Source organism: Centruroides vittatus, unplaced genomic scaffold (assembly GCF_030686945.1).
Source record: "Centruroides vittatus isolate TY-2023 unplaced genomic scaffold, ASM3068694v2 contig_990, whole genome shotgun sequence".
In the NCBI taxonomy this organism is placed as follows: domain Eukaryota; kingdom Metazoa; phylum Arthropoda; class Arachnida; order Scorpiones; family Buthidae; genus Centruroides; species Centruroides vittatus.
Genome location: NW_027122659.1, coordinates 875,372 through 898,331, shown reverse-complemented (window position 1 = coordinate 898,331; position 22,960 = coordinate 875,372). Strand labels below are relative to the sequence as shown.

General features: G+C 28.9%; 1 protein-coding gene across 2 annotated transcripts in view; it reads right to left on the bottom strand.

Moving 5' to 3' along the window:
- LOC136986085 (CTTNBP2 N-terminal-like protein) overlaps positions 1-22,960 on the bottom strand; it is a 50,547-nt gene that overhangs the window by 16,288 nt on the left and 11,299 nt on the right. For both annotated transcript variants that reach the window (XM_067283547.1, XM_067283546.1), the window contains exons 2-5: positions 14,651-14,802; positions 4,930-5,031; positions 4,402-4,638; positions 1,902-2,186 (exon numbers count right to left, since the gene is read on the bottom strand). In XM_067283547.1, coding sequence (XP_067139648.1) covers positions 1,902-2,186; positions 4,402-4,638; positions 4,930-5,031; positions 14,651-14,740 — 714 coding nt within the window. In that variant the 5' untranslated portion in view covers positions 14,741-14,802. The remainder of the gene's footprint in view (positions 1-1,901; positions 2,187-4,401; positions 4,639-4,929; positions 5,032-14,650; positions 14,803-22,960) is intronic.

Below are 22,960 nucleotides of genomic sequence, written 5' to 3'. Positions count from 1 at the left end.
GTCTAGAGTTAGACAGCACTTTCTACTCAAAAGTTCATGGATTTCCATGAACTTTTGAGTAGAAAGTGCTGTCCAACTCTAAATTATTGAGTTGAAATAAAATTATAAATATTGTCAAATACTGAGCATGGAAACATTAAGGTTAAGTCCCAAAGTTGAAAGCTTATTAACTTATTAGGAAAACTCAAATTGGAGATGGTGAGTTTGAACCAAAAGATGGTAGTAAAGATCCTTATTCCAACAATGCATTGTAACAATTGAATTGGAAGACACTGAATCAACTTAACTAAGAAAACAGTAATTATTTCAAATGGGTTGTAGCTGTAACCCATACAGTTAAACAATTTTGACAGTTCTAAAAATGTACAAGTAACTGAAGCATTTCTTTCAATTTTTACCCACTTTTCTCCTGTTATAATATAATAAGCTCTGGGGATCCATAAATTTTATAAAAACACCTCTGGAGATACATAAATTTAGAAAGGAACCCACTGGGATTTAATCACGGAAATATGATATACAGTAGAGCAGGGGTGGCCAACTTTTGTGCACATAAGATCTACTTTTTATCGTAAAAATGTGTCGCGATCGACTTGTTGTCATAGGCATAGTCTAAGTGGGGAGGGGGAAGCGTGAAATACATACTATGTTTATACACTGTTTCAGTACGAAGTGCACTCACTGCTTGTGAGTCGAGTCATAACTGCATGCACACAGTTGCGTTCGGTTACAAATATAATACATTAAGTCAAGACATCGCTAGCGATCGACCAAAATTGGCTTGGCGATCGACCGGTCGATCGCGATCGACTTGTTGGCCACCCCTGCAGTAGAGCATTGATTATCCAACTCAATTGGGGACTGGGGTTTGTCGGATAACTGAAAAAAATGGATAACCGAAAAGTATGAAAAAATACATTATTAATATAGTATATTAGTATATCCCATGTAATTAGTATGTTAGTATATCACTATTAACCTACTTCGCATTGAATTTTCATCAAAGTTGAACCTAACAAATTTTTTTTTTTAAATAATAATCGTTGCTATTGTATCGTTAAAAATTATTTCTTTATTTTGCACAAGATAAATACAAAAATAAAGAAAAAAATAGAAAATTAAGCCTGGTTTAAATACTGGCCTCCCTTTCATGGTCAAGCCAGTGTTGCCAGCTAAAACACGCAAAAATTTAACAAAAATAATATTAAAGTAACCAAGACAGCCAAATATTGTAGTGCCACATCACTAGCGAACATTTGAATTTGCCCGACTAGAACGCAGTCGGCTAACCGATGTGACGGTTGATTGGGGGTCAGATAATCGATGCTCTACTGTATGTGTATACAGTCATATTCCTTTAATATTAATTTTTTGAAAATACTTTGTATAATAGAAACTACTAATTATACTGGTTACATCTAAATTAATAGTTCTGGAATCAAAGATCAGATGAAAGTCAAGGTATAGTAACTGGCAGCATGTCCCACTCCAGGCTGATTCTTTTCTTCCAGAACTTTCTAAATTATTAAAATATATTGTTAAATCAATATTTGTCTTATTTAAAATTTTAATAAACTGGTGAACTATTGCTTTAATGTCATCAAGTGAAATGAATGACTTATTATTCAAAGGTTTCACGAATGATTTATTTGATGTTTGCTCATTGGAAAAAGTTTGAAATCAAATATACTAATGAATAATTATTATTTAATAGTTACTAACAAATTATTATTATTTCTATAAAACACTTAATGATGTGAACCATATCTTTAAAGGTCTGTAAGTAATACAATAATGTAAACACATAATAATGAATTTAAATTATAGATTTAAAAATATTTAAATATGACAATTATTAAAAATAAACTTGATAAACTAAGTAAATCTAATAATAATTTTACTTCAGTTAATTCTTCATTTCTCTGTCGTTCCTCAAGCAACCTCAAGATCAGACGTTTTCTTTCTGCTAATAATAATAATACAATTTGTTTCTGTCTGTTTCGTTCTTCTTCAATACTTTCATTTAAACGTTTGATATCCTTTTCTAATTTTCTATTTTGCTGTCTTTCAAACTCTACTTCTTGATGCAATCTTTCTCTTTCTTTTTCTAGCATATAAGTAACATCATCTCCTTGAGCTGTATCTTGTGCATGTTTACGTTTTTCATCTTCTAATTCAACAACAAGCTAAAACATACAAAAAAAGATTTATAAAAGTTAAACAGAATTTAAATACATCATTTAATATAAACTTAATTATTAGATTCTTCTTTATGAAACACTACTAAAGTTAAAGATTCCACAAATAAAAAATAATAAGTTCATAATATAAGAAATTTTTTTATGCTTGCTTCTAATACATTCTTAAGATAAGGCCAGGAACACACATGCGTAAAATTCGCCATAAAATCTAGCATAAAACAGAAAGCGTAAAAATTTTTCTGAAAATTTCGCTGAAAAATAACTGAAAAAAAAAAATAGAGCATGTGTCTACTTTTTACACACGTAAAATTTTTATGCTAAAATTCCTCCAATAAAGAGAAGTCTTTTTTGTGACATCAAAGTAAACACATGGTTTTTATTCTAATAATGGCGGCAATAGCGGTTAGCCCTACAATTGTGATGGTCTCAAAGAAACAAAAAATAAATGAAATAGAAGACTTTATTGAATCCGTTTGACCACATCAGTGTCTTTATGACAAAAAAAGTGTAATGTATAAAGACACCATATTTAAACAAAGTTTATGGACGGCCATAGGTGCTAAATTTCAAACAACAGGTAGGTCTAGTAGAATTGATATATAGTATTTAGATCACATGTTCTTTATTTCAATTTGGAATACAAATCTATTAATTTGAATTTTCTAAATTATAGCAGAAGCAGCACAGAAAAAATGGAAGGTACAAAGGGATAGATATACAAGAGAAAAAAATTAATAAAATGTAGCACTGTTAGTGGCAGTGGTATTCTCGATCATTAATTGCAGTTCTGGAATCAACAAATCATTAGATCCATGTAAATCACGCTCTCAAAATAGTTCCTAACCCACCAGCGTCTCTCTTGGCGTTTTTTAATAAAATCATTTCTTAAAATCTTCAATGACTGAGTTGAATAAAACCAACAACAAATAACATCAGATACTGACGGTGCCATTTTACTAAACTATATAATATGATGATGTTACATTTCTGTTTCCTATTCGGCCAGAATTTTTACTTGTGTGTTCTTGGCATAAAAGCATAAAACAGAAACTGAACCAAAAGCCAATTTCTGTTTCAGTTTTCTGCCACACAATTTTATGCATGTGTTCTTGGCCTAAAGTTAAGGCTCTTAATACAAATAAAAAATGTTGTATGCCATAGAATTATATATTTTTGAGTTAATTAATAGTTGTGGACACTGGGGGAAATAATAATAATAGTAAAACATTATAAAATTGAATAAAAGATAAATTATGCTCTAGGCAAATATATAGAAGGTAGAAAAAGAAAAATATTTGTTTAAAATAATATAGGTTGAACCTCTTTAATATGGTATTTTGTGATCTGGTAATTCCATGGTCCAGTACATTTTGAATCTGCCTACACTAGTTTGTAAATCTGTTATGTCTGCTTATTTGATTCAAAGAAAATTAAGAAAAGACAAAAGTACTAGAAGCAAGCTACATCACAATAGATGAAGATTTGTATTTTTATCTCTTGCATTATGTAAAGAACCTTAGATAACTTTTTGTTTTAAACAGCCCATATAATCCCTTTCAGCAAGTGTTCAATGTAACTAATGGAATTGAACAGTTTTGCAGATACATCTTGTTGAGATAAAGCAAGAGGTCCTTTTGTTTTGACTGGAACATTATCCAAAAATGGGTATTGGACAATAAATACAACTAATTGGATCCATGAAATTTTCAGACAGTAATTGGGATTATTTTGTATACAATAAATATTAAAATTCAAGTCAGGTAAATTGAAAATAACATAAATCAGTGAACTATACTGTTCACTGATTTATGATAATAAATATTAAATTCAGTATATTATTTTATTTTCAAAAAAAAAAAAAAAAAGAATGGAAAAACAAATGAAATCCAAAACATTTTTAAGTTTTGATTTGAATTTCCATTTCAGTTCTTATATTGTAAAAATTTTAGATAGAAAAATAAATATAATTTTGATTTCAGTTCTAGCCACTTGTGATATTTCACATGTAAAAAAATAATCTTCTCTTTGAAATAACATTTGCCTCCTAATATTTATATTTATAGTGATCAAATGTATTATTTTTCATAGAGAAGTCATTTTCAAATAATTATCTTTTCTATTCATGCCATTATAATTTGCTTAAAATATTTATTGCAGAATAATTATAATAAACATTGTGTTAATTAAAGCCTATAATTACTTTTTCAAATCTTTCTTCTCCACTTCTCAACTGTTCCTGTAATTTTTCCTGTGCTTTCCGCTGTTGTAGAATAAAATTTTCTAATTGCTGTAACTGCATATTATATAATGTTTTTACTGTTGCCTCATCTAGTATAGCATCAAAAGCACCAAATACATCTCTATGAAGAGCAGCCCAAGGATCAGTACTTGCATTTGTTCTTTTACAAGGATAAAGTAGTTGTTTTATCTGTTCAGCCTAAAAAATATATTATTAATAAATAGTTAAAAAATAATAGATTTGTTTAACACTATGCAATATTATAATTATATAATTAAATAAAAACTTAGTGCCATTTCTTTCTTATTAATAAAAATTCTGTATTCTAAAAATGATTTCAATATTTGGATATATTTTGTTTATAAATATCTTACAAATTGACTCATATCTGGTGAGCAATAAATTTTAATATCAATAAAATTAAAATATATAACAACATAAAATTATCATTTTTATTTTACACTTAAAAATAATAGAAAATTCACAAACCTTAAGAACAGCTATTACTATTTCTCGTGCTTGTAATTCACCTTCTAATACACTCAACAACTGTAGAAGATCATTCTTATTGAGTTCTGTTTTTGGATGGCGCTGAAAAATTCAATATCATTTGTAAGACAAATAATATATTTTAAATATTAAATTATTATAAATATTGAATATAGCCTTTACTGTTATAATGCATATTTCTTATGCAAAAATTTGTACATATGTTGTAAATATGGGAATAAAGTCACTAAATCGTGAAATCTTCTTTCGTAATTTGTGGCTTTTTGCAAGGTGATTAGGCTGTGTGTTACCAGGTGAACTCAAGACACCACTCAGCTAAAAATAGTGACATATGTAGTGTGAAATTGCATTTCGTTTCAAAATGATCAATTTAGAAGATTGACACTTTAAGGCCAATTTACTTTCATAATAAAATTTATTAACCAGAATGTATTATCCAGTACCAAGCAGATCAATATCAAGGGAACCTTTGGGATAATTATCACTTTGGAGATCTCCCAATCAAACACCGAAATATTCATAAAGATCAATATTGCCACAAAAGTTTGTTTGTGTTACAAATTCAGAATGTGCCATTTAAATTACCAAAATTCTCAATCATATAATAGAAAAGATAGGAGCCCAGAATAATTATTACACATTCTTAATTAAAATGATCTTATATCTAAATTTAATTTTTGTAGTTTTTAAGTTTAAGTGTTATTGGACAGTGAAGAACAAGAAAAGAATAATAAAAGGAGCTCATAAACCATGAACTGACATAACATTTCCATGTAGATTGTTGTCATTCCTTTTTCTTTGAACTACCAAATGTAGTACAAAATTTAAGAACTCTAGCATCTCCAATATCAGACGTATTATATTAACTTCAAAAAATAACATTTAATTTATATTAGAGCTTATCACACCAGTCAACACAAATACAAAATTTATTAGATTCAATATACAGTTAAGTTACAAAGGAAGATTTTACAAAGATTAAAAACAATATGTTAAAACTACATCTAATATGCATTTTGGACTATTAGTAGTCCCTCATCAGTTGGTGTCATAACAACAAAAAATAGTATACATGAAATGTTCTATAAGTACGCTGTAATGATGACAAAGACATCATTACAGCCTACTAATACAATTAAAACTAAAACTTGATATTAACACACGAGTGTGGTATAATGACTTCTTATTTTCATAACCAAACAGGCCATAAATAGTTCTACACATAATTAATCACAATCAGTTACTAACAATATTTTAGATACCTAGACTATAAAGCAAAAGACAAAATACTTAAAGATTGTTTTTGAGAGATCAGCTGAAACATTACACCAAAAAAAAGGCACGATGTTAACACGATGACGCAAAAATGCACTCATACAAGCAATGGCCATCTGCAAACCAGCTGCAACTGCTACCACCCTCACACTTGGTTATGAAAATAAGAAGTCATTATACCACACTTGTGTGTTAACATCAAGTTTTAGTTTTAATTGTGATGTCTTTGTCATCATTACAGCCTACTAATAGAACCTTTCATGTATACTATTTTTTGTATTATTGTGGCACTAACTGATGAGGGACTACTAATAGTCCAAAATGCATATTGGGTGTAATTTTAATATATTGTACATATAGGTTTTTAATCTTTGTAAAATCTCCCTTTGTAACTTAACTGTATATTGAATCTAATAAATTTTGTATTTGTGTTGACTGGTGTGATAAGCCCTAATATAAATTAACTGTTTTAAGTTAATATAATATGTTTAATAAGTATAAGAGTAAAAAGCAAAATCAATATCATTACATCTAATATCAGAGCCTAGAATAGATTTTGCCAGGGAGAATCTTCTACCTGTCCTTATATCAATCTTTCAAAGTGAGTCCAACTACAGACTCACTGTAAATGCTTTCAGTACTTCCTCTCTTTAAATACAACCATTCATCATAAAATCCAAGCGAGAAATGACCCAGGAATTCCTTCACCTCTGCCCCACTAAGCTTGTTAATCTTTACCAATCATTGTTTCCAAACCAGAATAACCAGTATTATAGTGTTCTATGCAGTACTTTTCTAGCCACATTAAACAATGTGTCAGATATCTTTTCAAGAGCAAAAAATATAGTGAATTCAATTCATGATTTCCATAGAATGGGAATGGGGAAAGGAATTTGTATAGTTCATTAACAATACAGTAGACACAAACACTTGCTATTCCAACACTGTATTTCAAAACATACTGTTTCCTATATTAAATTTGGAATTAAATCCCAAGATATTGAAAAACAAAGTTTGACTAAGTTCCATATACCTTTTTTTTTTTATTTGCAAAATTAAAGTAGGCCTATTTTTAAAAATAATTTATTTCACTGCCTCTGTAAAAGACAATAAAATACAAACATCCACAAAATCTTGAGTACTAAAATTTTCCAGGATATGAACTGAATTTCATAAAATATTGTTCAAATATTAGGTATTGCTAACATTTCAAGACACATTTGATTATAAATCAAAAGACATGAAAACCTTTCAATACACAGGATTTTGTGAACATTTTCTCATAATGTCCTCCAGTATAGCAGTACTTTGAAGATTTGGAAGTTATTTTGACCTTTAAAATTTTAGTGATTTGAAATTTGCACAAAGTTTAGATAAAGTCAAAAATGTGCAGATGTAATTTCACAGAAAAACACAAGAACTTTTAATATTCATATTATTTAAAGTAAGAATATTTTTATTATGTCCAGACCTGAGCTGAGTACATTCCTAAACACAATGTTTTTAGAATGCTTTAACCAAACATTTCAAAACTCTCATTGCTGATAAAATGTTTTGAAACAGTTTGAATACGTCTCACTAACCTTATATAGCTTTGCAGAAAATTTAGAACATATCACGAACATTTTCGACCCACTTTTTATGGTCGTCTTCAGGTGGTCTATAAATCTTTCCTAGTTTTATTCTAATTTTTAAAATTTCCAGTATTCGATGTTTTCTGTCTTCAAAATTCTTAAGAAATTTGTAAGATTTATAGACCACCTGAAGAAGACCATAGAAAGTGGGTTAAAAACGTTCGTGATACGTTCTAAATTTTTTGCAAAGCTATATAAGGTTAGTATTTATATTAGAGCTTTGTTTTTAAATGAAGTTAATTAAAACAGTTTGTGTCTCATTCATCAAGCTTTCACTTTGTTGAAACTGTTGTGAGTGACATATTAATAAAGTAGAGTGGGGCTTCCCAATTGGGTCAGCATTAATCTGTTAGGAGTCAATGAAATTTTAATTAAATGTAAAAAAAATTTATTTAAAAATTTTATATATTAATTCACTCTGAGAGAAGTTTAGGAAGATGCCTTTTAAAAATTATGTAAAATATCTGTTGCATATATATAACATTGAAGGGGTTAATGAAAAAACTTTTTTCTTAAAAGGGTTGGGAACTGCTGATGTAGACTGGTCATTGATTATGTTATGTACAAAATTGCTGCATAAATAATACTTACTAAAAAAAATGAATTAAAATTATCTTTAACATAATTGTCTAAGTGTAAACAAACTATTATTTTATTGGAGCATTGACAATGGTATCTCAATGAGATGTTCCTAAAAATTACAAATAAGGCCATTGAGAGAGGAAACTCAGAATTTTTAATCCTAAAGAAAACAAACCTGCAATGGTCCCTACTCTTATAAAATTAATGTTATTTTTACTAACAGAAAATAAATTCTTATGTTTGCTTTTTATTAATAAATATTCTATATATTTCATTTGTAAAAAAAAAGTGGTGCAGAGGCAAAAGGAGTATGCTCTATCCCAGGATCCATACAAGTTCTGAATAGCCCTGTGATTTCTGTTTTCTATTTATTGTGCTTTAATTAAACAATACATTGAGTTTTAGAAGCATACACAAAGCAAATACATTTTCAATAGGCAAAATATCTAGTGAATGGGCAGGGCAAGGAAGAAGTGGTATCAGTCATGCTGAGAAGAAGGCTAGAGCATTCCTAGCAACGTATGGATAGGTATTGTCCAGTTGAAATACAACTCCAGGAATGTGCTGAAGGAGGGGTACAACTTCAGGCTCTACAACTTCCTTGATGATATAGCAGTTGCTGTTGAGAGTACCCACAATACTGAGCAGTCAAGATAGCCCATGATATCCAATAGTGTCCCAAGACCATCACGTCTTGCAATCGCTCAGTATGATGCTGGATAATGCACTGTAGAAGATGGCATTCACCTCTATAGCATCTAATGTGTACTCAGCCATTGTTGTACTCTAATTTAGACTACAACACAACCTTCAGTTTAAAGTGGCTGTGTTGATGAGCCCATTGTAGCTGCAGGCATCGATGATTTTGCATCAAGGAAATCCTGTGCAAAGGAATGCTTCCACACAATCACAGTACAACAGACATCAGCAAACTGTGGACGCAGACAATGGCACACCTGTAGCAGTGCTCCAATGTTGTGCTAACTGTCAAGGTGAAGTTGTATGATCTGTAATTGTCATGTGGGTGAAGTATCTGTTGTCCCATGCTGACAACATTTTGTCATCCAGATAAGTGACTTGTCTGGTACTCTTTAGCCCACTGCTTCCACACTCACATCCCATGAGTTGCAATTTCATGATAAGAAATTCCCCTTCACAAAGGCCAACCATTTGCTCCTGTTCGAACTCCATAATCTGTTCATATGATGTCTTTTGTCATAGACAAGGCATAGTGACTTCTCATGAAACATTTACTGCTGGGAGAAACGATACACTACTTCAAACTTTTCACTACTGCTTTCTATTTATATGATCATTCAGAGGGCACTTCTCAGCCCACACATGCACTGTCGCCCTGATATTCTAATTGTTTGCATGTCATACCCTGTAAGTTTCAGTTTATTTGCATGATTCCTTCACGGTGTTGCAATTTTTATAAACATAAGTGTAGTTATGTGAAAGAAAGAAATTATTTCTAAAAGCTCTCAAGAATAATAGGAATGAAATACCTTTTTGTATAAAATGTAAAAATGAACTTTTAGATGATAGAAAAATGTTAAATACAGAAAAAGCAAACATGCTATTTTTAAATCATACTGCCATAGATTTTGTATGACATGATTAGCCTGATTGGCTGACCATGCCAATTTTAAAATGTTCATTTGTTTGATAGCCTAATGAATTTTAGAAAGAATTCAAATCTGGATGCTGGTGTGTGTTGGAATTCATGTTGTGGATTACAAAGTTTTTGTTCTTTTCATTCTTTTTCTTGGTAATTTTGGCATAATTTTGAACTAGTTAATTAATTTTTGTTATTTTGTTGTCTTAATAAATCATACTACATGTTCTGTGACAACATTAAACAATTACAGAAATAATTTTTAATTAAAAAAATGCCATAACAACCAAGCATCATAACATTTATTCTTCTAATAATACAGAGACATTAAATATTATAAAAACAAATTACTACATATAAAAAGATTATTACAAACTAATTAATTTCACATAATATTTTAAAAAATATAATATTTCATTTATACCAATAATTACATTGATAAAAACAATTACTTTTAAAAATAAAAAACAGTTTTAATTTTGAAATCACATGTAAAATATATTTTTAATATTAACTTGCATTGAATATTATTTTTTGTTGTAAAATTTTATATAAAATAATCAACTTTCTATTTTGATTTCTTTTCTGCAATTAAAGGAAGGAAAGGGGGGAAAATATCACATTTTCTAGAAGTCATCAAAAATTTAATTTATATTTTTAGAATCCTTACAAAACTTCACATTTTAAAAATAAAAAAATTATAGTGAAATATTTTTAATTAAATGTAATTTTTTCGCTGTATCTAATATTAAAAGACACATTAATAACACAGGTCTACAAGTAAAAAACTGCATAGGATTTTTATACATTTTCTTATAGATTTCAACTTGATAAAAATGAAAAAAAAAAAAAAAAAAATACCAAAAAAATTCCATCTCATCAATTTTTTTTTGTTACACTCAAGTTTTTGTTTGTATTTAGCTAGTTAACTTAAAATTTAGTATTTTTTTTTTTTTTTAAATGGCCTTAAAATGAAGACTTCTCACATTAATTCTATCAATTATACTGGACTTGGCAATAAATAAATAAAAATGTTAATGGTTGAAGAGAGTAGTGGTTATGGGTGTGGGGAAGTGGGTTAAGTAGTTTTAGCGTTAGGAGGAAGGTCGCATGATCGTGTATAAACAGGTTAAAAGTTGATAGTGAGTAAATTACTGGTGAGGTTGAGCATGTTTCGACATGTTATCTGGGATACTAGGAATAAATATAAACAACCTGCTGTTGGATTAGATCATGTTTCAACAAGCTAAGTTAGTTCAGTATCTTGCTGGCCATCTAATGCCACACTCAGTTTATATCCAGCATTCGAACGCTACTGTGCTTGTATTTTTATTTCTGGAATATGGCTCGCAGAGGTTGTGTAATTTCTCCCAACAGCTTCTGTTATGTTTGTGGTGAATATACAGTGAAAAGACAACAAAGAACCATAAGTGAGTTTGTGAAGAAAGTTTATTTTGCATATTTCAAATTGAAACTTGGAGATCAAGACATGGGCTCCGCATAAAGTGTGCAGAAGATGCAAGGAAGATCTTCATTTGTAGTTTAAGGATAAGAAAAACTCATTTCATTTTGGCATTACTATGACATGGTGTGAACAGAAAAATCACACAACCAACTGCTACTTCTGTTCGGTAGATGTTAAAAGATTTAATACAAAAAATAAAAAGAAAATATTTTACCCTAACCTTGACTCAGCTATTCATCCAGTGTCCCATGGTTCTGAAATACCAGTTCCACAGTCACCTTCTAATTTAGATGACATCCTGAGTGAGTCAAAGGACTCAGACACATTAACTTCCCAGGACGAATCTAACTCAGATTTTTCTGTTGACGAAGGACCTCAACTTTTTTCTCAGGGTGAGCTCAACGACCTAGTAAGAGACCTAGGTCTTTCAAAAGATGCAGCCAAATTGCTAGGATTGAGGCTAAAAAGCAAAAACCTGTTATTATCTGGAACCTCATTTTTGTGGTACAGGCATTGAGAGAGAGAATTTACTCAGTTTTTCTCCAAAGAGGGAAATCTAGTTTATTGTAATGATATTCATGGGCTCATGAAGTGTGTTGAAATAGAATATGATTCATCAGAATGACACATATTCATTGATTCGTCTAAAACTAGCCTCAAAGCAGTCTTGCTGCATAATGGAAATGTATTTGCATCTCTTCCTATGGGACACTCGGTTAATATGGGAGAAAACTATATTGACTTGGCTACGATTCTTGAGAAAATCAAATATCAAGAGTATCAATGGATGGTTTGTGGAGATTTCAAAATACTAACCATGTTGTTGGATCAGCAGGGAGGTTATACAAAATAGCCTTGCTTTCTTTGTTTATGGGATAGTAGAGCGAGACAGCTGCACTGGGTAAAAACTGACTGGCACCACGAGACAGTTTAACCCCCAGCGAGAAAAACGTCATCAATACGACATTGGTTCCTCTTCATATTAAATTGAGGCTCATAAAGCAGTTTGTCAAATCACTGCCAAGAAATGGGGATTGTTTCAGATATTTGTGTTCCAAGTTCCTGAAACTGTCTGAAGCCAAGTTAAAAGAGGGAGTTTTCACTGGCCCTGACATAAGAAAACTTTTATCTGATTCCCTCTTTTTGGAAACAATGGAAGAAAAAAGAAGCATGGGACTCTTTCAAGAATGTAGTGCATAAGTTTTTGGGGAATACTAAGGACCCTGACTACAAAACCATTGTACAATGCATGCTGGCAGCAGCGTATGAAGCTCAAGAATAAAAGATGAGTTTAAAAGTTCATTTCTTACACTCCCATATTGACTATTTTTTCGAAAACTTGGGAGCCTACAGTGAAGAACAAGGTGAAAGATTTCACCAGGAAGTCCATGATATCGAGAGATGTTACTAAGGAAAATGAGATGTCAATATGTTAGCAGACTACTGTTGGATGCTCAATCGAGAAATCAGACAAGGAAATTGGAAATGTGTTCGGAGAATCATCAAAGAGAAGAAGAAAAGGTTTTGTAAGAAAAAAGAGTAGACCTAAAATTGTGTATAAATATCAGAAACAATTTTTTGATTAGTTGTAAGAAAATATAATATATTTAGTTCATTGTAATAAATAAGAGTTTTTATCAAAAATTTGTTTTTATTTTGTGAAAAACATACGTGATGGGATGTTACGAAAGTCGTTTTTAGAATCTCTGATCTTTAAAACATATAATTCAGCAAAAATATCCCATGCAGTGAAAAAAATTTTTTTTTTGTAGATCTGTGTAATACAGTAAAACTGAAGATACTATATCATACCTTTAAAAATAGAAAATAATGATTATTGATTGATAATATTAATCAGTTATTGACTGGCTATTATATCAGTAAGACCATTATTTGTCTCTCTAATTTTGATAAATGTCATATGATTTTAATTAAGTAATGAGTATTAAGTAAAACGAGAATTACCAGTACTTTTTTATTAAATGGTTTTTTTCATTTATAAATAATTTACTTATATATATATATATAATATTTTCTATTTTATTTTTTTTAAGTAAATTTGTCTAACTTGTTATAAAAATTAATTTCTTTAGATGGTAAAAATTTAGAATTTATTTCTCATTATTCTCAGAATCAAAATTTATTTTAATTTTATAAAAACATATTATACCTTCAAATCCTAATTGCTAGTTTTAATCAATAAAAGAATTACTGCTAAGTAATATTGAAATTAATTAAACTTATGATATATTATTATTATTTAAGTTTTAAAATGATTAAAAAATGTTTACTTAAAAATAACTTAAGTAAATGTACAATCCAAATTTAAAAACATTTAAAATTTATTCTATTTGATTATTTTAATTAAACTGTACAGTACAGCTGTAATTATGAATCAATATGCTGACTAAAGGAATAAAATAATATATAAAAATATTTTTTTTAGTTGTTTCATTTCATTATCATTTTTATGATGATGATACATAAGGAAAAGTCCTGTACTGTTTTATAACAGAGTCATAAAATTAATAAGAATCATCATTTTAATTAAATTATTTTGATTTCTCAGAATTGTTGAATCAATATGCTCAGCAATCAAATCAGAATTAGAAATTAAACTCAATTGTTTATCTAAATTGAATGGATAATATTACTTTTCATTTTAGTTATTTTTCTTATAATTTGACATTAAAGCAATTTTCAGTTATAAAGAACAGAAAACATGACTGCTACATTCTAATATACATTATTGAAAAATATGTACATATTTAAATTATAAGTGCAGAAAATAAATTATTCAATATTTTAAGATAATGTATGAAATGCACGCATGTTTGTGCCATTCATTTTTCAGATGATCTGAAATAGACTGATATATCGCATATCTATATGACTTACATACACATTTAAAACGTCTTCTAAATTTTATATTAAATTATTTCATTAACTTTTTTACACTAAATACTTTTATTTTAAAACTGTTTATCATTATTATTTAAACATCTCTTTAAGAAATTATTTATTTGGAAAATTAGAAAAAAAAGCTTATTTGATAACAAAGATCTGTTTTAATACATTAATTGGTAATTCACTAGTATTACATATAAAAAAAAATTGTACAAATACCTTCAATGTATTGCTTGAAATCTTGTCTAAAGGTTCAAATGAACATGTACTTGATGAAGGTGACTTAGATGGAATTGTACGAGATGCCATTATTCTCTTTCACAAATAATCCAATATCAGAAAAAGATGAATGATGTTTGATATTTCAAAATCTGTTAAACATATTAAATAAAAATTTATTTTTACATATATTTAGAAATGTCTTATTATAATAGATTAAAACATTTTTATCATCATAAAATAATAATACACAAATTCTTAAAAAATGCATATTTAAATTCAATAAAAAATATATAAATTGTATAAGTTATATTGTAATCTGTTTTCTTCTCTTTTATTGCCTAAAGAGCTATTGAAAAAGGTTTAGCATGTTGACAAGCAAATTATATTACTTTTTCAACACTATTTCACAGGGAAACATTCTCAACTTGTTAAAAACAAATTGCATTAAAATATTATCATCTGTCTAATATTTGGTTTGAACGACATTTTTGAACACATGCATGGAAGTTTTGAAAGAGCACAGAAAAATCAGATATTTTGCATGATGACTTTATTATATTTTTGTGAGAGACTGCAAAAATATTCAGAGTTGCTGGGACTAAAATTGCTAATTAACAAATTCACTGTCCTCATAAGGTGCAATGTCCCTAGCCATGTACTGAAAAAACTTGTGTTTTGTTTTTATTTAAAGTTAAAAATGTCAAGGAAATTATATAAAATATATTCTTAGAAGATACAATAAACAATTTAAAAAACTTCTTAAAAATAAATAATATAATTTTTCAAGTGAAAAACATAGCACACTTGAAAAATTTATGATAGAAGCAAACATTTATGACACTCATGAGCAGGTTGTCATGTGTGTTGTTGCAGTGTAGAACACTGCAACCAACACTAAACGTGTTAAACATTACTGTCATGGGTTAGTTTTAATTACAAATTATGTATTGAGTTTAAAACTGCATTTTTATTCACAGAAATATATAGAATCAGAAATAGAGATACAAAGCATTGAATAATTCTAGGTCAAAAATGTTAGGGTTAAGGTCTTTTATTATTAACTCTAGTGTCGATATGTTAATGATAATTCGTCCATTCACAGCGCAGGGTAAGATGACAACTATACATACTGTACCAGCAATGTCTTCAAAAAAAAACTTTATTGAAGTTATTTACACAGATCACAAAGCAGTTGCAAACTTCACAGACTGTAGAGAGAAAGAAAAAACACAACTATAAAAAACAGGGATTTTCATTTTTTTTAAACACAGGAATGAGATCTTATGCTCTTCTCGCAAGCACTATCATTGAGGAATTGTAAAACATGGACATCTAACAAGAAATACCTGACCTTGATTATTCAGCACTAAGTCTGCATTTAGACAATCTGAATGTTTGCCTATCTAGTTAAAATCTAGATATTGAATGTCACCCAGATGAGTAGCAGTGCATTGTGAGATATGAGACTTTTCATGCCATACGGACATGGTAAAATGTTCCCCACTACACATGTTCAAGGGCAAGCATGGACATTTGCCCAGGTTGCAACCTAGCAGAGCATTAGCGTAAATGTATGTCACCACAATGAGCACAATCCAGGTGATTAGTCATCTAGGCACTTTCGATTAGCTTCTGCACCCACAGCACTGTTTTGTCAGTTCTTTCAGGTCATCATACACTAGAAAAATGAAAGATTCCAGAAAAATGAAAAAGACTCCATTATAATGGACTCAAGAGACTGCTCAATTTCAACTGGAAGAAGAGAGAATTCTTGGTGCGAGAAGACACCTGAAAACAAAGTTGAGGAGAAACAATTCCAACAGATAAATCTCAACCTAGAAAATCTCATACAAGCTATGCATGATGCCAAATGCTTTGCAAACTTCTTTTATATATGTAATCAAATAATAATGCTAGATTCATTATTGGGCTAAAAAACAGCTAATTAATTTTTTTTTTAATTTAGTAAGTAATGCTACACAGCATGAGATTACAACCCTCAACAAAACATTTAATACATCCCATAAAAAGCATAACAGTAACAAAAATGCATATAACAACAAAACAAGTGTGTGTAAATTAGAAAAAATTTTATATATATATTTAAGAAAATCAGAATGGAAATTATAAAACACTTCTTTACACAAATTTAAAATACATAAAACAGAAAAATAAGAAAAACTCCATATTTAAAGGGGTTGTGAGTACCTAATAAAAAAATTAGAGTCTAGATAAAGGACAAAAATTAGGAAAAGACAAACAAGAAATTTCAAGTTGGTCTAGAAGAGATAAAAGTATTATGAACTGAAAAAAGTACAGTAATACCTCGACTTACGCAAACACAGAGTTACGCAATTTTCAAATCTCGTCAATTCATCTTTTGTTTGAGTGCCACGTACCTCTTGATTACTCACTCCCCCCCATACTATTCTTCAGCTTACATGTTCGAACATGTTGCGCAGAATCGATGCACAGCTACAATTTATTTTGTGTTATTTATTTCTGTGTTTGTTATATCTATGGAGACTTGAGAGACTACTATGTCATCCAAACGAAGTAGAACTGATTCTTCTGCATCAAACAAGAAAAGAAAAACTTTATCTTTGGAATGTAAAGTTAACATTATTAAAGACTTCGATACAAAAATGAAAATTTGTGAATTGGCAAAGAAGTTTGATCTACCGGAATCGACGGTCAGAACAATTATAAAAGGTAAAGAAAAAATTCTCGAAGCTGTGAAAACTTTACAGAAGGCCTCAGTTCAATTGAAAAGGGGTTACAAATTTTAGAAAATATAGACTCCAAGGAAGAGCGCATTTCTTCTACAAAATGAGAAATAAAAAAATTATTAGCATGCTACGAGGAAACTTTGCGGGAGAAAAAAAATCTTTGAGCCGTCAGACAAATTTGTTAGATCTTATGAAGCCTTCTACATCAAAATAACTTCGGTTTACGATTTTAATAATATAATTTGTTATACATATGCATTATCTAAGATTTTATTAAACATTTTTTTCTAAATTATTGTTTTCTTTAGTCTCCGGCCCCAATTAAAAATAATTTGTATGTATTTATATGCGAAATTATACCCTGACTTATGCGGTTATCGCTCGGTCCCACCTATCGTGTAAGTTAGGGGTATTACTGTATTATGTAGAGAAAGTAACATATTGAAATATAAGCCTGCCTCATTTTATGCCAGTGATGTGTCCCTAGAGGAAGTGGCACAAACAAAATTGGCACAAAATAAATCCATTTTACAATGGAATAAACAGGAATGCATTTCAGGCACTTTATGTGTATATATATATATATATATATATATATTTTTTTTTCAATAAAAACATGTTTAATACTAAAATTTTACTAATATAAAATAATAATAATAAAATTATAACTTATTTATAAATAAAATTGATAATGCAATTTGTATACAACTACTGTGTTATCTCATACGGCAGTGCCATTAGACACAACTGCAATGGTACAGATGACAGCTAGGCCAAGGATCATGCACATTTGGTTGTCAAGCCTTTATTTTATTCTCCTTGGGAATTTCATAGTAAGATGCTAAGGCTTCATTAAATTCTTTACTCTCAGCCAGAGTCCTTTCCACAATATAGATTTAGACCATAAATTCCTCTTATTTGACATGGCTGTTCTTTCTATTTTTATTATTACATGATAACTTCACTTTTAAAAGGTGAAATACTGTGTGAACAATAAATATTTTAGAATAATAAACAAACCAGCGTAGCTTAGAATCATTATTAAAGTGAAGTTGCTACTAACAGTACTAAAAGACATAAAACAAATATTTGGACAACCTGACGACAACCATTGAAAATGGCTAAAAATGAAAACTAGTGTATTAAAATGAAATTTTGCTGGTTTAAGAAATATTGTAGTGTATATTTGTGTATAAATTATTGATTATTTAGTATGATTATTTTTAATCATTTTACTACTTTCAATCAAAATAAAAATGTATGTTTCATATAAAATGTTAATTTATCGAATTCTTATAAAAAATGTCCAATATTAAAATAAATTCTACACCTTTATCTTACTCATCAAAATGAAGAAAAGCAGACAACATAATTTAATGTAATTATCTTAAACTGAAGAAAGAAATTTCAACAGAAAGTAAAAAATATCAAAATTAAATACAATAAATTTTTTTTCTTAATTTATGAAGAAATTCATCAGAGAAGGAAATCATATAATGACTATGACAAAACTTTTCTATAAATTACTGCATTATCAATTTAATACATTAATCAATTTTAAAAAACTGATTACAATTTAACACATTTACTTTTCATTTCCAAAAGTCTTTAACCTAAAAACATTTATGAATTAATTTCACTAAAATTAGAAATAATTAACTTTGAATTTTTCATATTTCAGATATTTAGTTTTTTAAAAAATTATGGATTAACAACAATGGATCAATCAAATATTAAGAATGGATAACAAAAGATTATTTGAACAAAGTCTCATATGGAATTCATAGGAAAAAAGAGGAATAGGAAACAAAGGAATACTTACAGGAAATGCTTTGAAAAGATTATAAAAAATTGAAACTTGTCCTAGAATGACATTAAAAAAGCCCTATAAAAGTCATACTGAAATCATTTTGTGATAGTTTCCTGTGCTAAATGTGCATTTGAAGAAACAGGAGTTGTGTTGAGAGATAATTTTCCATTAATAAATGGAAAAAGATTACCACACAAGATAAACTGATGAAGGTTAAAACTATTTAATAAACAATAAATTTCCCATTATAACTGATTACAGATAAAAATTTTTAATAATTTTTTAGGATCAAATATAATAATAAACTGTAATTCATAAAACAAAGTTAAAAATAAATACAAGAGATTTTATGATAAGATAATGTTAATATCATAAACATAGCAGAAATTTGGCTATTTAGTTCATCTTTATTTAAGATTTATACCTTTCTACATAATATGTCAAAGTTTCAAGATATAGAAAAACAATATGAAGATTTTAAACTTTATACATAATTGTGTGTGTAGATTATGCAATATTAAATTAAAGTGTAGTAATATTAAGAGAATTAACAATTTAATTAATCAGCAACAATATGTAATCTACATATTTAAAAGAGAAAGTCAGTTCACACACTTCCCATTGCTCAAATTCAGCAAATGAGGCCCTAAACCTTATGACTTCTAGATGTATAAAAACTATAAAAGTTTGAATATTTTCAAGTTGATTAAATTATTTACAATTTTAGCAATTTTCAGTCAGTCACTTGACCAGTAATATTGTCATGTGATCTATTACTAGAATTTTTTGCATTAAACAGTAATTTGTATCTTAAGATGTATACTTCATAAAATATATGAACATTAAAGAATAACTATGAAATGGAAAAAGAAAGAGAGGAAAAAGAAAGCAAATAAACAAATTGACCAATACTTTTCTAGAAACAACTTCGTTTGCAGATCTGCTACTCCCTCTGAATTGCAAATGGTGTCAAACGAAAAATGCCTGTTGTCCAAAGAGTTAATATATGCATAAACATACACTGGAAAACTTTCGCCTAGCTTCACCGGAAATCAAAGAGCCGTGACGTAACAATCTTCCCTCACAACTACTTTGCTGCTAAAAAACGTGTAACCTTTCATGTCTCTTTTTTCTGACTATAGAAGCATCTCCAAGGTTTTTGTATGAGACCAAATTACAATAATTCATTCTGCTTCTGGTTTTTGTTTCTCGACTGAAGTAACTCAGACAAAAAGGAATAATCACCAGTCCTAAAAGCATGCCAGATATGACCCTTTTCTGCTCTGGTTAACAAGTTCAGCGTATAAACACAGGATTGCAATTTGTGTTCATTCATGGCAAGAAATCCGATTTTTCCAATAAACGGCTCCATTACATTTCTTATTACATTCCTTTTCGATTCTTTATTCATCAAATGAAATTTGTATGCACCCAATTTTCTTTTAACTTCTTCCTTGCTCCACTGATACACGGCTTGGAGTAAATGAAATTCACTGACGGATTCGTATATCCCTCGAGACACCAGTCTATCAATTGTTGCAATTTTACAAGACATAAAGTCGACTGTTGTAAATAGTCTTTCTCCATGTTCGTCGAAAGCTTGCCAGCAAGAATAAGTTATGATCAGATCACCGATCATATGTACAAAATCATGGATTAAACAGACAGAATGCAGTTTTATTTGCTGAATGATAAATGATCTGCATTTCAGTCGTAAATTCTCTAACTCTTATCTTATACTCAGATGATACAGATTGAAAGCACGTGTAATACAGGTCAATCCGGGATCATCCGTCTGTACATAGGTAACGAAGTGTCTGATAATCTCCATTGGACATGGCATAAACAGTACTTTCGAATTTCCGAAATGTCTAATGAGAAGTTCCAAATGCCTGTTCAGGACTCTTTTTAACTGAACTTCTGATATAATAATTTCTTTGTCTTTGTCGTTTTAGATTCTTATCTCATTCGAAGAAATCTGAATGAGATACGAATGTCTCCTAAATTGAAACCTTTTCTTTCTGCATTTACTTGACATTATGATCACCTTTTGAGTTATATGTTAAAATAGATTATAGAATAGGCAACAGCATTTTGATATTGCTAAGACTAAAAACTTCAACTCTTCTGAAATGGAAATCTTTCAGAATTAACTCTTCAGGAGTTGGCAAGCTTAGTTATCATGTGCTTCACTTTGAAGAGGTTATCTGTAAACAAGATGTCAAAAATTTTGAATTTATTACATATTTTAAAATTAAAATTATTTTATGCTTATTAACATTTGAATAACTTAAATAATACAACTGAGCCACAAATATCTACCAGTGTATATGGTCTACAACGTTGCAATATTGCAGTCCATACAGTTTAGCACTTTATTAAGTATCTATTTTAAATTTAAGATTAGTAAGTTATTTTAAAAACCAATTATCATGTCTGGTGGACATCCAAAAAGGTGGTGTGTTTTTCTTCAACATTAAGTTACCAGCCTGAAAGAACAATAAAGAATTTTGGACAACCCATTAACAGAATTAATCAGGATAACTTCATTAAAATGTGAGTTCAGCCAATAATATTTTTCACAAAAATGAAAATTACAAATAATAATGATAAAAATCTACCAAAAATATTGTTTTTAAAGAAATTTTGTGATATACACTAAATTAACTACTTAATACAATATTTTATTAATTTCATTTAGTTTCTCTCTCCTAATTATCAGATAATCTGTCATTCTTGACAGGCAAATTTACTAGTATTGTATATTTACAACAGATGATTTTAATATTCATATAGCAGGGGTGGGCAAGCAAGAGTTCAGTGGGAGCCAAAATGTAGGTTTTGCAAAATGCATGGGAGCCACAGTTCTGTACTGTTGTGACAGATAGTATGGTAAGGTGCGCAATTTTATTATATAATATAAATATAATATAAAACAAATATTGAATTTTTTAATAAACATATTTTCACAAAATTATAAAAATAATAATAAAAAACAGAAATTAACACTTTCAGCAAGAGCCGCATGTAACTCAAAAAGAGCCACATGCGGCTCTCGGAGCCGCATTTGCCCATATCTGTCATATAGTATGAGGAATAGATACATATATAATGATTCTAACTGGATTAAAAATGTCTAACATTTCAAACATTCTTCTTCCAGAAATCTTAAACTTTTAAATTTATTTAGTACTTTCAAGTAGTAATTCTCTTCATCTGCTGAATCAAGTACATCTTATATAAAAAATGAAAAATTAAGGATAAAAAAAAAACAGGACTTACAATTATCATAAATAGCAATTCATTGTAATTTGCTTGCTTTTTATAGTTTTGTTAACAAGCATTTTTGTAATTTTCTTTTATTCCTTGCTTTTATTTTTGTATATGGTTTATTGATTCTAAAAATCAGATTTACTCCCAAAATATACCAAGCAGATTAAAAATTTGAATTCTTAAAAGAAGGCTGTTTGTCAATTTTACTGTATTATAATTTACGAATATTAATGTTTTTAAAATTTAAAATATTAAGAGTCATAAATTATAATGAAATTTCAAAAATTCCAAAGATTCCAGAAATAAATTCAAGGTTTACATTGTTGAAATGTGTGTTAAGAATCAATAGTTTACATAAAAAGAAAACTTCAGTAATTTAATGAAATATTAGAACAGTTAGTTAATTTATTTATTAAGAATTTTTATATTAGATATAGACCTATATAATAAATTTTTAAGCACTGAATTATAATCATTTGATATATTTACTAATGG